General features: G+C 40.7%; 1 protein-coding gene across 6 annotated transcripts in view; it reads left to right on the top strand.

Moving 5' to 3' along the window:
* Positions 1–16417, top strand: part of LTBP1 (latent transforming growth factor beta binding protein 1) — a 402027-nt gene that overhangs the window by 283767 nt on the left and 101843 nt on the right. For all 6 annotated transcript variants that reach the window (XM_045979278.1, XM_045979276.1, XM_045979280.1 and 3 more), the window contains 4 exons: positions 5519–5644; positions 6917–7042; positions 7441–7563; positions 11049–11168. In XM_045979278.1, the coding sequence (XP_045835234.1) occupies positions 5519–5644; positions 6917–7042; positions 7441–7563; positions 11049–11168 (495 nt within the window). The remainder of the gene's footprint in view (positions 1–5518; positions 5645–6916; positions 7043–7440; positions 7564–11048; positions 11169–16417) is intronic.

Raw genomic sequence — 16417 nt, forward strand, 5'->3', positions numbered from 1 at the left:
AGGGTGGAATCCTGCCTCAGATGGATGGAAGGGAGCTCTGAGGCCACACTGATGAAAGTTACATTAATTAATCACTTATATTAAAAAAATGGGACCAACAGGGTAGAAATCAAGTACATTTTAGTAACTGTCCCTCCACTCCTTTGATGTATCTGTTAGTACCCTCTAGCGGTGTCAGAGTAACATTGTCTTACATACGTTAGTATCCTGCCAACTGGGATCAGCCTTTTTAAGCTGTATCTCTATAAACTTTATCTGTGAGGTAATGAGCTGAAGATCCTCAAACATGCCTCATAAATATTTATCCTCATGGCTTCTACTGAAGATACTAGAATGGAAGAAAATGCCATTATTTTTGCTTTATTTCCAAAGACTAAGCAGTACATTTCTTCAGTATTTCCCCTATTTTAGAGCTGATGTAAAAAGAAACAGTTTAAATATGTTGGCAGACTATGATGTAAGGATGTATTATATTTGATTTAAACATCACATAGTTTTGAAAATTTTTGTTCACACGTGCAAAACTTCCATTCTAAAGCTACACTTGGAAAGTGACAGATATTTGGTAATCAACAACTTGGTATGTGTGGGCATTGGGGCAGCGAGTCCTGCCCCAGCACTGCATGAAAACCCCAGATTATTATAGACTTTGGACTTGCTCTGAATCCTTGTCCCAACTACATTAATTCATCTTCTGATCTTTTTTTAAAAAAAATCTGATCAATATATCTTTTCTGTTTTAAGAAAATGCCAGAAAACTGTAAAGGAAGATCAGTAATTATAGAGAAAATCGAGAAAAGTAAATACCAATAATTTTCAGAGAAGGTGTGCATCTACAATATGGGATGGATGGTTGGAGATGCGATTTTCACACTATTCTTGTAAGGAATTCCTGTAAACAGAGAAGTGAACGCTTACCTGAGCGTCTAGGATTTTAACCTGGAGAAGGTGACCTTTTACCTTCAAATTTTTGTGGCATAGAAATGATTTTTGTTTAAGGAAGACTTTTGATTATAAAAGTAATTATACATGCTCATTGTGGGAATTTTGAAAAATGAAGAAAAATAAAGAGCAGAAAATACTAATTCCCATAATCATAACATGGAGATTTCTTTCTTTCCTGTCTTTTCTGTGTATGTTGGAATTTAGATTATATTCTGTGTTTGTAACCAACTATATATTTTTAACAAATAAGCATCTTCCTATCCTGTCAATGATGAATTACGTTGTATATGTTTCATAATTCATTTTTTCCATTACTGGCAGTCACTGAAGTTTAAGCAGTCATGTTAGTTACCCATGTTTTTAGCCTTTCAAGTTACTGTATGTTTTCTGTGACTTTACATTAAACAGACTAAGTCTATTTTTCTGGTAGTGAATTAGCATAAATAGGCTCACTAAAGGTCTGAGTAGTTTGTAAGTGTGGGGCATCCAAGTGGATACCGCAGTTCTGTATTCATATGCTTCCTTTTAAAGTCTAAGTGACTTCCCAAATGATTTGCACCAATTGTCTTAAAGTCGAAGCACAGTGAATAGCAGCTGATGAGAAATGAATACTGTGGTTTGGGTTTTTGGAAAGCAGCCTCAGCCCTAATTCATGTCATGTCCATAGTGAGTCTTTGTTAAAGCACTGCTTTTTCACATTCTCCTGCAGAATGCATGGTGGGTTATTGGTGATGGTAGCACACCTGTTTTCCTTCATGCTCAAATCACAGACCCCCTCGAGCAAGGCTGTTGCTGTAGCTTGTCCTGCTTGAGGCCCTGGTGTGCTTGCCCTGGGCACTCAGACTGTCCCGTAGCAGCATGCCTTGTAAGCATTGTTTACTTGGTGAAGGCAGTGGGATCATAGTCCAAGGTAACATTGTTATAAATGTGCAGTTTCTTTGTTACATACTCTTTTTTTTTTTTTAAGATTTTATTTATTTATTTGACAGAGAGAGAGATCACAAGTAGGCAGAGAGGCAGGCAGAGAGAGAGGAGGAAGCAGGCTCCCCACGGAGCAGAGAGCCCGATGCGGGGCTCGATCCCAGGACCCTGAGATCATGACCTGAGCCGAAGGCAGCGGCTTAATCCACTGAGCCACCCAGGCGCCCCTCTTTGTTACATATTCTTAAATGACCGCAAAAGGAACAACATCTACAATGATGATAATAATGGCTAGCTGGGCTTTCTTACACATAAAAAGTTATTGGTTTATAATTCACTGTTAAATCAGTAAAATAAAAAAAAAATAAGTATATGGATTACTTAAAGGAACTTTCCTCCCTTATTTCCTTTTTTAAATTTTTATTTTTTTAATTTCTTAATTTTTAAATTCCAGTATACTTAACATACATTATTATATTAGTTCCAGGTATACAAAATAGTGATTCAGCAATTCTGTGTATTACTCAGTGCTGATCATAAGGTATTTTTCATCCTCTTCACCTATTTCAGCCATCCCCCTACTCAACTCCCCTCTGGTAACCATCAGTTTGTTTTCTGTAGTTGAGGCTGTTTCTTGGTTTGTCTATTTTTTCCCTTTGTTCATTTGTTTTGTTTCCTTCATTCTGCCTATGAGTGAAATCACATGGTCCTTGTGTTTCTCTGATTGACTTATTTCACTTAGCGTTACGCTCTCTGGAAATCCATTCACGTTGCTGCAAATGACAACATTTCATTCCTTTTATGGCTGAGTGATATCCCATTGTATATATCTACACCACATCTTCTCTTCACCATTCTCCATTGTATATATATACAGCACATCTTTGCTGTCCATTCTTCTGTCAGTGGATGCTTGGGCTGTCTCTGTAGTTTGGCTATTGTAGATAATGCTGCAGTAAACATCTTGGTGTATGTATACCTTTTTTTTTTTTTTTAATATTTATTTGACAGACAGAGATCACAACTAGGCAGAGAGGCAGGCAGAGAGAGAGGAGGAAGCAGGCTCCCTGCTGAGCAGAGAGCCTGATGTGGGGCTCGATCCCAGGACCCTGGGATCATGACCTGAGCCGAAGGCAGAGGCTTTAACCCACTGAGCCACCCAGGCGCCCCTATGTATACCTTTGAATTAGTGTTTACAGTTTCTTTTGGTATGCCCAGTAGTGGAATAACTAGATCATATGGTGGTTCTGTTTTTAATTTTTTGAGGAACCTCCATACTGCTTTCCCCAGTGGCTGCACAAGTTTGCATTCCCACCAACAGTACATGAGGGTTCCTTTTTCTCCAGATCCTCACCAACACTTGTCTCTTGTGTTGTTGACTTTAGTCACCCTTACAGGTGTGAGGTGATGTCTCCCTTTGGTTTTGATTTGCATTTCCCTGATGATAAATGATGTTAAACATCTTTTCATGTGTCTTTTGGCCATCTGTAGGTCTTTGGAGCAATGTCTTTTCATGTCTTCTGCCCATTTTTTAAGTGGATTATTTGGGTGTTTTTTTTTTGTTTTTTTTTTTTTTTGGTGTTGAGGTATACAAGCACTTCAAGCACTTTATATATTTTTGAATACAAACACCTTACAGAGGTATATCATTTTCAGATATTTTCTCCCATTCAGTAGGTTGTCTTCTAGTTTTGTTGATTGTTTCCTTTACTGTGTAGAAGCCTTTTGTTTTGATAAAGTCCCAGTAGTTTATTTTTGCTTTTGATTTCCTTGCCTCAAGGAACATATCTAGAAAAGTGTTACTATATTCGATGTCAGAGAAATTACTTCTTGTGCTTCCTTCTAGGGTTGTTATGGTTTCGGGTCTCAATCTAGGTCTTTAATGACTAGCTTGCATTGAGCATGTGTAGTGTGCTGGACATTGGGTTGTGTGCATTAGTTGTTTTTGAACCTGACACTCAAGTTCGTGCTCTGATTATTCCCATTTATCTAACCCATAAAAAGTGAGACATAGAGTGTTTGAGTAGCTGGCCCCTGTGTTAAAGAGCAAAGAAAGGGCGGCAGGATTTGTGTTTGCACTGTCTGTAAACCTGGGCTTCTACCAGCTGACCTGTCCCACCAGCACGATGCCATTAGAACATCTTACAAAGTCATCGAAAACAGACTATCTAAGGAGAGTAGTTCCTCTTAGGAGGCCACTTTTGAGTCCTCAGGTAATTTAAGGCCATCTTATATCCTTTGGGTAATGAAGTTCATTTTTGATGGCCTTCGCTGAGCATAGATTCCTGCCTCTACCATAGTGTGTTCCCCGAATGAAGTGAGGGCTCAGGGCCAGTCTGCTCAGACCTTACAGAAGAAGCAAGTTTACAGCAGAAACCATTAGGATCACAAAGGATTTAGCAAAAAAGATTGGGAAGAAGATTCTGCTTTACCTCAGTACAAATATGCTCTTGCTGAAATTAACAAATTAAGAGTGAATTACACCCAGAAATTTGGCTTTGATGAGAAATGGTAAACCTTTCTTGAGAATTAAAGAGAAATTTTGGAGGAGGTTAGACACAGTTGTTGGAAATTGAATTTGACCTGCTAATGAATAAAACATTACCACATATTTCTTATCAGGAGAAGTCACCTGAAGGTTCCGAGTCCATATCCTGTCAGATGAACTGGAGTGGATAGAAACTCATTGTGGGCCCTCTTAGAAGTTAGAAAGAACTGATTATCTTGCAACTTCCAAAGTGCCCTTTTTCTGAGTTACTCCCCACTCCCGTTCATTTTAGAGGTAGTTTCATTAGGAGTTATTGATGATTTGGGGTGCAACTAACTGAGTAATTACAAAGTAAGCAAATGAATTTATACTTGATTTTAGTGGTCACTATCTTTTTTTTTTTTTTTCACATTGACGTAAAGTGGATACAGTGTTGCATTAGATACAGGCATATAACCTAGTCATTCAACAAGTCTGTTTGCTGTGCCATGCTCACTCACGCACAGCCACCATCTGTCACCACACGATGCTATTGCACTACCATTGATTAGAGTCCCTGTGCTGTGCCTTTCATCCTGGTGACTTCATCTTTCCATAACTGGAAGCCTGTATCTCCCACTCCCCTTCACCCACCTTGCCCAAACCCCCACCTGCCTCTCCTTTGGCAACTATCGTTTGTTCTCTGTATTTATAGGTCTATTCCTGCTGTTTTTGTTTGTTTGCTCATTTGTTTTGTTTTGTTGTTGTTTTTTTTTTTTTAGATTCCATATGTAAGTGAAATCATTGGTATTTGTCTTTCTCTGACTTACTTTTCTTAGCAGAATACTCTCCAGGTCCACTCATGTGGTCACACATGGAGAGATCTCATTCTCCTTTATGGCTGAGTTACCGGCCACTGTCTATAGATACCACATCTTCTTTACTCATTCATCCTTTGTTAGACAGTTGGGTCACTTCCATATCTTGGCTATTGTAGATAATGCTGCAGTAAACATAAGGTGCATATATCTTTTTGAAGTAAGGTTTTTATTTTCTCTGGATAAATTAGAGGTGACCTTTGTCTTCTAACTGCATACCTGACATTAAGCTAAGCAGAAAATTCACAGGGATGGTTTGAAAGCGGTGAACTCCTTGTTGATGTCTGTTTTTTTCTCTATTTTTAAGAAATCAATGAATGTACTGTGAACCCCGATATCTGTGGAGCAGGACACTGCATTAACCTACCCGTGAGATATACCTGTATTTGCTATGAGGGCTACAGGTTCAGTGAGCAACAAAGGAAATGTGTTGGTAAGAGACGCTTTTGATAGTTGAAATTGTTAAATACCAAATATTTACACATTAAGAGCATGTTTTATGTAATTATCATGGGAAATGTTACTGTGTTTAATCTTTTTAAATTTTTATCCCCAAACTAAGAGAACCCAAAAAGAGGTTTATCAATCTTCTGGGATGCTCTTGTCTCCTGGTTCAATGTACCTACCTACCTACCTGGCCAAATGTAATATAATTAGATAAAGGTGGAAAAAAATTTTTTTAAAAAGATAAAGGTGAAAAAATTTCCAGAGGTTTCTAGGTATAGTAGAATAATATAAGAAAATATAGAACAATAAAATGGTAGAAATAGCTACGTACAAACATGTATTTAGCAAAATAAAATTAATACAATAAAGACTTACATTCATGTAAGTGCATAAAATCTGATTTCTAAAAGCAATCTCTAAACTGAAAATGAGCTGACACAAAGCTGTTAATGAATCTACAAAACACAGGGTCTTCTACACCGTTCTTTGGGGAAAAAATGTATCTCCGGGGTATAATAGCGTCACGGAAATCATTTGAGCGCATCATGTTAACACTAAATTTAATTTCTCTCTTTTTTAGAAAAGGGAAATTCAGCACTAAGAGTTGTAAAGTAGCAAAGGCGTAGACCCAATTAATGGAAAGCAGCAAAGGCGTAGACCCAATTAACGTGGCTTTAGTGTGCTAACTGCCATTCTGCGGGCTGTGTGACTTGTGCTATTTGGTGTTACATGTACATGTGGGTTAGGTCAGGGGCAGAATCCACCTGCTCTCTCCCACAGCTTTTTCTCTTGACTTTGCGTACATACATCCTATGTATTCTGTTTAGAACGCTGGAATATGAAGTTGAGAGGGGCAGTTATGATCTGGTCTAGCTTCACCCACATGTGCAACAGAAGAATCCCTTTCAGTATATTTCTGGCCACCTCTGCTGAGCTGACCGGGGCGTCACACAGCAAATTTCAGCACTTAGATGACTTCATGAGTCTGGCGGGTCCTTCTGTGTTGACCCAAATCTGTTTCTCAGAAATACCAGTGTCATGCTTGTAGGTTTGGCTCTGGAAACAATACACCATAAGCATATTCTCTGTTCCTAGTAACCATCCTTCAAGTATCTGAGGACTACAATCACGTCTCCTTTTACTGTTCTCCTCAGTTAGGAAGATTTGGTGCGCAGGGCATAGTACGCTGGTATTTTATGGACAGGGAGACCGAATTTCATGCTACACTGCACTAATCCTTTTATCTTTTTGTTAACAGATATTGATGAATGCACTCAGGCCCAACAGCTCTGCTCCCAGGGACGCTGTGAAAACACCGAGGGAAGTTTCTTGTGTATTTGCCCAGCAGGATTTATGGCCAGTGAGGAGGGTACTAACTGCATAGGTAATAGCAGTGTTCTTCCTGATGCATAAATTCCCAGACCTGGGTTATTAGCTCCCTTAAGATCCCATCAATCTTATTGCTTATTCAGGCAACCCAGAATTTATTACTGAACACCTTTTATGACATAGTCATCTGCTAGGTACTGGAGAATATAAAAATGGAATCTTTTCTCCATCACTTTTGAATGAAGGGTGTCCAATGTGTTCAGAGCCCTAGGTGGTAAATGTTTTGGGCCCCCCATAAATCAGAACCACTCAATTTTTGAAACATGTCAAGCCCATCGAAGAGATGGTGGTAGGAATAGGTTATTTTATTCTTGGCTTCAACCTGGGAGATGGGAGAGGTTTGAAATTCTTTTCTGAGAAATAAAACTTGATGATGTTTTCTGCTTCATGTAGATGTTGACGAGTGCCTGAGGCCAGATGTGTGCGGGGAAGGGCACTGCGTCAATACCGCAGGGGCCTTCCGGTGCGAATACTGTGACAGCGGGTACCGCATGACCCGGGGAGGCCGTTGCGAGGGTGAGTCTGCGCCACGTCTACGTGCAGCGTGCACGTGAGCTTGAAATGCTGGGCTGCATCCACAACGGAGGCTGCCAGGCACCCAGCCCGGGACTTACCTTCCTCTGCCCTTGTGTGTGCAACACAAACTCATCCACACTCCTCCTGCCTTCTGGACTCACAGCCTCTTTGCCTCTCCTCAGTGGCTTGGTCCGGATTACCGTCCATCTTCCCGTTCTCCTTGTTATTTACTTCAGCACCTGCCTTCCCTGGCATTTAGAGTAAATCACTTTGGAACAATTAATTGCAGAGTATCTTAGCATACACCCAGACTTAATTCCAGCTTCGGGGTCTTTCTCTGGGAGCGTGGTACAGGCTTATCCACTGTTGATGGTTAGTTTCCAACCCTTTTGCCTCGTTACATTCCTTTCATGTATTCTGGGACTAGCTCACCAACCCTCCACAGAAGCACCGTCTGACTAACTGCAGGTCACATTCCAGCACGCGAGATAAAATTGCCTTATTATTGACCACAGCAATGAGGTTGCTAGTGTTATGTTTTAAAAAATTTTTTAAAAAAAGTTCTGAAAAGCTTTTAGAGCATGGCCAGAATGATTAACCACTTAATTTTTCTGCTCATGTTTGTGTCTCAGTTGCAAAGGTTCTTTTTGCAAGAATTATTTCCATGAAGAAATATATTGCGCTGCCTCTTCGGTGCTGTGTGGGTGCCTGCCAGCAGAAGAGCGGGGGCGTCCCTGAGCACATGTCTGAAGGGCCAGGCTGCTGTGGATGGTGCTGGTTCCATGGGGCTCTTTGCCTGCCTGCCCGAGGAGCAGCCTCTTTTCTAACGTGGCTGGGCTTCCAGGCCAGGGCAGGGACAGCCATGCCGAGGCAGGCTGCGCTCAGCTGTCCCTGGCTCCTCTGGGTTGGTTTTCTTCATGATCTAATGACCCGCGCTCGGAGGGAAAGCTAATTAGATGTTTTTTGGCAGCCTGCACCTGCCTATCCGCCTGGCCTCTTGTTCAGCCCCTTGTATTCTGATCTGGAGGGAAGTGGGAGCATTTTTCATTACTGAATCTTTGACCAGCTCGGATCAGAATGGAGCTATAAGGTCTCCCCTGGCAGGCGAGGGCTGTGGGACAGCAAGGGGTAAAGTGTCCCCACTCTCCTCTTACAAGGGACCCTCCCTGTGCCCCTGAGAGGCAGCATGCCCAAAAGGGCAGGACTGTGGCCTTGGCTCCTGGCTCCCACGCTTAGGAACTGTCTGGCATAGAGCCAGTGACTTAGCCCCTTTGAAACCTGTGAAATGGGAGCCGCAAAGTTAACTTTCCGGGCTGTCGCGAGAATAAATGCACGCTGTCCTATCTTGTGTGGTGCCTCTCGCCTTGCTGGTTCTCAAGAACTCTTAGTCTCTGGAAACCTCCCCCTCTTCCTGATGATGTGTTTTTGCAGAGACCTTCTCAGTACATCTGTATCAGTGGGAGTGGATTTGTTGTTTGTTTTTTTTTTAATCGCGTGGGTTTACCTGACAAGCATGGATGTGCAAAGCAACACTCCCCAGAGAGGTCAAATGCTGATTCTGAAGTTCTTCCTACAGTTTCAGGGGGAAGAGAGGACGTTTAACTAGTAACTGTGGTGTAGGGATGGAAACTGGGAAGGAGTAGGAAAGAAATATGAAAGCTCTGTAAGCAAATGGGAAGCAGTCAGGGGACTAGTCGGGACCATTCAACGTGTGGAAATTAACAGAAATACTACCAGGGTTCAATGTGTGGAAATGAACAGAAATACTACCAGGGTTCCCTGAATAAATAATATTATAATTCTATCCCCATGAAATGGCTTGAAAAGAAGAAGGAGCCAAAAAAACATGGCTGTTTTCTAATTTCGTCATGGACCGGAACCAAAGGTCCCCAGGTTTCTGGCTCACCAAAGATTTTCTCAGCTGCCACTAACAAAGCTGCTTTCAAACAGCGCCAGCCTCCAAGGAATCTATTGTAGTTCACAGACATTATCTCATGCGTCCTTACTTTGCTCGGTAAGGTATTCCCGGGCAGGTAGTCCCTCATCTGCGGATGAGGGTACAAGCAAGCAGAGGGGAGGGTAGTGGGAAGTTCAAGGATGTTGTCTTGTATTGCTTAGCATTGCACCTTATTTATTGGACCAGGCTTTTTCAATGACCTTCTCTGACTTAGCAGTTGTAGTTCTATTAAAAAAAAATTCCTTCCAGAGAAGAATGTAATGCTGTTTGGAAAATGAACCTGGCAAGCATCATCTTTTTGTAGAACAAGAAGTCCCAGAACATCTGACCTTAAAAAAAAACCAAAAAAACCCACTGTGTGTCATTGTCTATTGGCAAGGATTTTTCGCTGATAGGAAAAAAAAATTACCACACTGACCTGTGCTATTCTATTAATATCACCCTCAGCTTTTTTACTCTGAGCCTCTTTTTTACTTTAAGCATCTTTTCACACCCGTCTAGTGATAAGGGGGAGATAATTTTTGAAAATTTACCAGAATGAATGGCTGTAGCCATTATATATTTCTTTTACTTTTCAGCTTCCATCCTGAAAATTCTGTCTCTATTTTAAGTGTGATCAGGGGTCTTATATACATTTTAAATGAGAACACTTAGACATTCAATCCAGTCACATGAATTCAGTATCCAACTCTAGAAAAATGATTATTTCCAGCAGGGCTGGTACCCATGGTACCACCCGTCATGTTAAACTCTTGAACCATTTCCTGTCTCCTTCTTCCCCCCATTCTGTTGTTCTGCCATTCTTCAGAATGCCTGAAGTCACTGGAGTAGCCCTGTCTGCCACAGCTCCAGCCAGAGTGAAGGTGGTTTTTTCCAACACACATTGAAAAGAACGATGATGAATAACTTCAGTTAGCTGTGAATGTGAAAAATAAGGTGTATTTTTATGAGGAAATATTACCCTGTGATCATATCACCATGTTTTCTGGAAACTCTTGGAAATACTTGATGAGTTCATTCTCTCCTAATGTGTTTTTTCCACCTCCAAGGAATTCCTGTCCTATGAAAGGTTTTAAAATATTCAAACCCAGGGTATCCTTGGGCCCATGAAGCCAGAGCAAGGATTTCCCTAGAGCATCCGCTGTCTGCAGAGAGAGCCTCTGGCCAGGGGGATTTGTGGCTTCGTCATTCTCATTTCTATCTGGCAAGCTGCACTCTTGCCTCAAAGGTTTGATGTTCCAGGAGCCGCCAGCTCCCAGGGTGAGAAGTCTGACCCTGCCAGTTGGGCATTTGGGGCCAAGTTCTTCTTTTGAATATGTGTAAATATTTTAATCGAAGTACACCTGGCCATGCTTTATCCCTGTGGTGTTTAAGTGTAGACAGTGTTCGACTTACCTACTTACATTTTCTCCATCAAAATGTAGATGGAGCACACCTCCCCCACCCCACCCTCCACTTCATCAGCAAAGTATGTTTTTGCTTCAGTTGTCTGACAAAATGTTTGTGACCTGGTTTTTCGGTTTTCTAGATATTGACGAATGCTTGACCGCGAGCACTTGTCCAGATGAGCAGTGTGTGAACTCTCCTGGATCTTACCAGTGTGTTCCCTGCACAGAAGGGTTCCGAGGCTGGAGTGGGCAGTGTCTTGGTAGGTACTAGAGTGTTCTTATCATGGTCTCATTTCTTCTGTCTAGTGCCTTTTCTGACAGTGGTATAATGCCAAGGGAGTCCACGTTCAAAATTTAAAAAAAAAAAACAAAAACAAAAACATGGAATTTAACAACCTTATGTCCTTCTGAGAAAATTTCTAAGCAGTGTTCTAAGTAAGTTTGAACCAGGGGAAAATATAAGAAAGCAAGTTGGCACAAGGAATATGAGATTTTTATCTGGAAGAAATAATTCTGGTGGAAGCAAATTGTCCTTGATGTGATGAATAACCAAGATCAAATAAAATAATAATCACCACAGGGTAGAGAGTGGTGGAGAACAAAAGACCAAAAAAAGAGAGAAAAGGCAAAAGAAGAAGCAAGCTACTAGAGGCTAGTAGAATTAGGAACATACAGACACAAACATGCAGCAGAAGTAGAAAGAGAAACCTTGATGGATTGCCACGCCTTTTAAATTTATTCATTTAGATACTGAATAAATACTTCATACCGACACCAGGCAGTGAGGAAGATAAGCAACAACTTTGCTTTGGTTCTCAATAGCTTTTCCCCTTAATGGTTTTCCTCTCTGCTTCTGTCTCTATGTCTTTTCCTTAGAAACTGAGCTCTTTTTCACTCAGTTCCAGACTCTTGATGATGTGAGTTCAACTTCTCATTTATTCATACCTTCTTTGTTTTCATCCACAAATGCTGAAGAACTTATTAAAATATACCCAGAGTTGTGCTGAGGGCTGGGATACATTGAGGAAATAAAAAAGAAAAGAAAAAACCTTCCTCAGGGCACTGTCTAGTGAGGAAAAGCGATACGGAGACATCTCAGAAACAAATACACAAACACAAATGAGACAGTGCTGGGGAGAAAGGTTCTGAGATGCTGTAAGAATGTGTCACAGAACAAGTCGCCTCCAGGAAAATTCCTGATGGAGGTTTAACTGGGGAGGGGGATAGAGCATATTCAGGGGGCTTGGGGAAGGAGAAAGCTGTCATTTTCCAGAAGCTGAAAGGTGAGTGCAGCTGAAGGACAGAGAACAAGAGAAGATTTGCTGCAGGATAAGGGGCCAGACCCCCTCATATTATGCCAGACCCCCTCAATCCTGTTTAAAGTGTTCATCTTGAACATTACATTAAAAAAAAAAAAAAAAACAACAACAACTAATGATGCACTCTATATGCTGGCTAACTGAAGATAATAAAGAAAATAACAAAAGGTTCATCTTTACTCATACATCTCTGGGAAGGACATTTAGATGTTGCAGAGCAGGCGGGCTAAGTAGGCTTGGCAGAAACAGTCCCAGTTTCAAAGCTTTGGACTCATCACCAGGTTGCACACGCTAAGCCTCTGTTCGTGGTTCAGGTGGCCCTCTGCCCTGAAGCTTGTGCGCATCTCCGAGAGTGTCTGTCATTGGAATTGTAAGATGTTGATCTTTGCGAGAAGAGATTTTTTGTTCATTAATTGCTTATTCGATATGCCTTTGTTTATGTGATCAGTGCTGGTCAGAACGTACATTTGGTTTTAATTTCCCGCTTGGCGTAAATTTCATAGTTGCCTATCAAGATTCCACTCGTGTTCTCATTTTCATATCCTGCTGCATATTATAATCCAAGAGTAGAGCCTGAATTTTACCTTAAGTAACTAAGATCCATAATAGTGAAATCCACAGCCCTGATTCATGACTTTACTAATGCAATATGACTGACCAAATTGGCAAGCAATTGCTCTTCAAGATAAATGCATTTATCTAGACTGGGCAATAAAAAATAGATGAGTTATTATACCTAGATGTATGTAATCAGTCTAAGCGTGACCACTTTGCTCCGGTTTGCTGACAGAAACATGGGACTCTGCTCAGAGTAACTTCACTTCGCCAACCAGATGAGTAGGATCATAAGCAGAAATATTAGGTCACTGTGTAGTCGACCGAAGTCACACAGTTAGCCACTTGTTCCGAGCACTAGTTTTCATTTTTGCCTTGCTAAGATCACACATTTCCTATGAAAAATACACCGTGTACCTTGTCCTTCAGCCTCGGGTAAAATTTCAGGCTCTGTCATCTACAGATGAAGCTTCTCTTCCATGATATCATTTCAGTTCCACTCGCTGTTCATCTTGGACTTGCAGCTCTTCTAAAATTCTCGGGAGGACTTTTGCAGATTGTACCAAGATGGATCCGTCTTCATTTTTTATGGCAGTAGAGCTCTCACACGTTAAAAGTTGGGTGTGACAAAAGTAGATAGGGCAACATGCTTTTCTGTTCTTACTGAACCAATGAATGAATTAGATTTTTCTGCTCAACTCTGACCATGCTAGTGAATACCCAGCCATGCTGCATACATTTTAGTTCTCACCCTTATCCTCCTGGTACTCTAAAATACCTTTTAGAAGGTGTAGTCATTACTTAAGCTTATCACTGAGTTGAGGTTATGGACAACAACTTGGCTATATATTTATTCATTCTGTTTAACAGCTGAGTGCCTACCCAGAGGCAGGCATTTTTCAAGACCTGGGGGATTGAGAGAGAACAAAATAAATGTTCTCCCCTCATTACACTTGTACTCTAGAGCTCACACTGTGCTCACAAATAAACGAATCGGCAAGCAAAGCATATGGTATGTCAGATGCACGTTGAGTGCCACAAAGGAAAAAAAGAACAGCTTAAGGGAGACAGAGAGTGTCAGAGATTTTATGGGGGTCAAATAATAAGTTATTTATATGGTGTTTCTTTCTATTTGTTTTTGTCTCCAGTGGTTATTTGGGACTAGTTTATGGCTTTATAATATCCTTGTAGTCCAGATAATTTCGGGTACATCGATAAGACTCCCCCCTCCCAATTTTATATATATGAGAACTTAAAGACTTAAAATTTTCCCAAATCTCACCATTTGAAGAAAAGTCTTACACTTGGCTTTTGTGAGTCATCTGTAGAGAAGATAATCCCTACCTCACAGGGGATTCTGTTCCATAAGTCTTAGTGTTCTCCTTTTTCTACCACTGTACTCTCATTGACTGAATATTTTTAAGTTGTAAAATTAAAGCTGTACGGTGTTATATGTAACTCTACTTTTGTGTGGCATAATGTTTATGGTTTTTTCTAAAGTGCATCAATCCATATGTTGATTTGAATTTCTTTTTTCTGTTACATGGGTTCATTACGAATTGAGAACTGCTATTTGGACCCGTATGTTCTGCAGGGATTTGAGGCCAATTGCATGTGTTTCTTTCACTGACTCAAAGGTGGACTTGGGTGAAACCGTTAATGGCCTCCTTGTAGTCATGCCGTGTGGGCTGGATCTCACTGATTGATGCTTCTCCCTGATTTATGAATCAGAACAGAAATTGTTTGGGGGCAGAAACAGATCAGATGGTAGCAGGTGTTTTCTGGGAGAGCATGCTGTGTCCTAGTGTTTAGGTTAGAGCAGCCGATCCTTTATTCTCAATGGTTTATTGTCCACTTTCAAATATCTATCCCTTGATGCTTTTGGCAACTCTTGTTGGCTCCTCTTTTAACGTAGCTTCTTCTTTCAAGTTGTGGATTTCAGTCCTCTCTCGAAAGCCTCTTTCATCATTCAACATTGTATTCCTTGAACCTCACATTCAACCTGGAGTTGCTGCCTGCTGCTTGATCCCTGCCCCTAATGACTATCTCATCACCCTGGGTCTTGGCCGGTTCCAACTGGCTGCTTCAACCAGGCCTTTCTTGAGGGAAGCCAGTCTATCAGGTACTCAATTAGCAGGTTTCTCACTCATGAACAGGCCCGACTCAAACCCTACGGAGCCATCTTCCAAAAAAAAAAATAATCTTCCAATTATTTAAAGGTACTTTCAGCAACTCTGATATAAAGATCATATTTCCCTGAATTTGAACAGAATTTGGGATTATATATGACCTCTATGAAGCTTGGTTTCAATATCTTTAAACTATTCTCTTCTTGGGATTTACTGTCAGAATTAAATAAGCAAGATAAAGCACCTAGTGAGGCATGTGACACAAGGGAAACCCCAATAAAGGTTATGACCCTTCTTCCCCCAACTCTTTTATCCTCCCTTTTACCGCCCTAAGCCTGAAATAGAAGAAGTGCGGTAATAACTGGTACTCGTTTAAGTAGATTTTATGTCGAGTTTCTACGTATAACCGTCTTTGACTTTATTTAATAAGTTCATTTCCTGTCGTTCTTAAATCTCTCTGATAGGAGTTTCTTTTATGAATCTAAGTAATCTTAATCTCATAGTTACCTTTCAACTTCCAGCATGTTTGTTTGGGTGCGATCTGTTTCTTGAGAACCACAGTGCTTTTCTGTAGGGCCATCGATCATCCCTAACAAAGGTTTTACCTTCTGCAACGCTACCATCTCCGTCCTCTGAACTTTATTTTCTTGGTTCACCTTCATAAGACACAGTATCTATCACCTGGTCGATGTAGGCAGCTACCCCTCGTTGAGTTTACTTTATCTTGCTTTATAATGGAGTCTGTGAAAGACCATGTTACCTGGGAAGACAAATTTCTGAGATTTTTATCACACAAATCCTTCGCTGTCAAACCATCTTTAAGTTAATAGTGACTTTGTGACTCCAATTTACATTTTCTAAATGTAATAGGTCTTAGGCATCTGAAGAGCTTGGTGTCATTTGATCCACTGATGACTGGTTAGCCAGAGTCGTCACCAAAACCAGGTGCACAGAACATGCATGGTCAACATGGAAAGCTCCCTGTTCTAGGATTTCTTTGCACACTAGGATTTATTTTCAGATTTTAAGAAGCATTGTTAACCTTTATGGAATAGGTGAATATTCATAGACTTATCTGAAATTGAAAGCTTTCATGCAACATTTATTTACTTTGTGTAAGATGGCAATAGAACTGAACATCTGCCTTTGCAGACATTATTAAATGTGCAAACACCGACCTAATCCCAAATCGCTATAGCTAAACAAGTCTTCTAATTAGTCATTATATTATTATCGAATACCTAATTACGTACTTAATTCCAGAAAAGACTTGAAGTTGTAAATAAGCAAAATGAAACAGAATAGAATGGTGGTTATCAGGGGCTGAGAGTTAGGGGAATTGGGGGAATGTTGTTTAAGGGTACAAAGCTGCAACTGGCAGGTAGATAAGCCCTGGAGACCTATTGCACAGATCAGTGGTTATAGCGCCATCTTATAGTGATTATAGGCAACAGTGCTGTATTATAAACTTCAAAGCTGCCAAGAGGCTAGATGATAACTATGTTC

This window comes from Meles meles, chromosome 15 (assembly GCF_922984935.1).
Source record: "Meles meles chromosome 15, mMelMel3.1 paternal haplotype, whole genome shotgun sequence".
In the NCBI taxonomy this organism is placed as follows: domain Eukaryota; kingdom Metazoa; phylum Chordata; class Mammalia; order Carnivora; family Mustelidae; genus Meles; species Meles meles.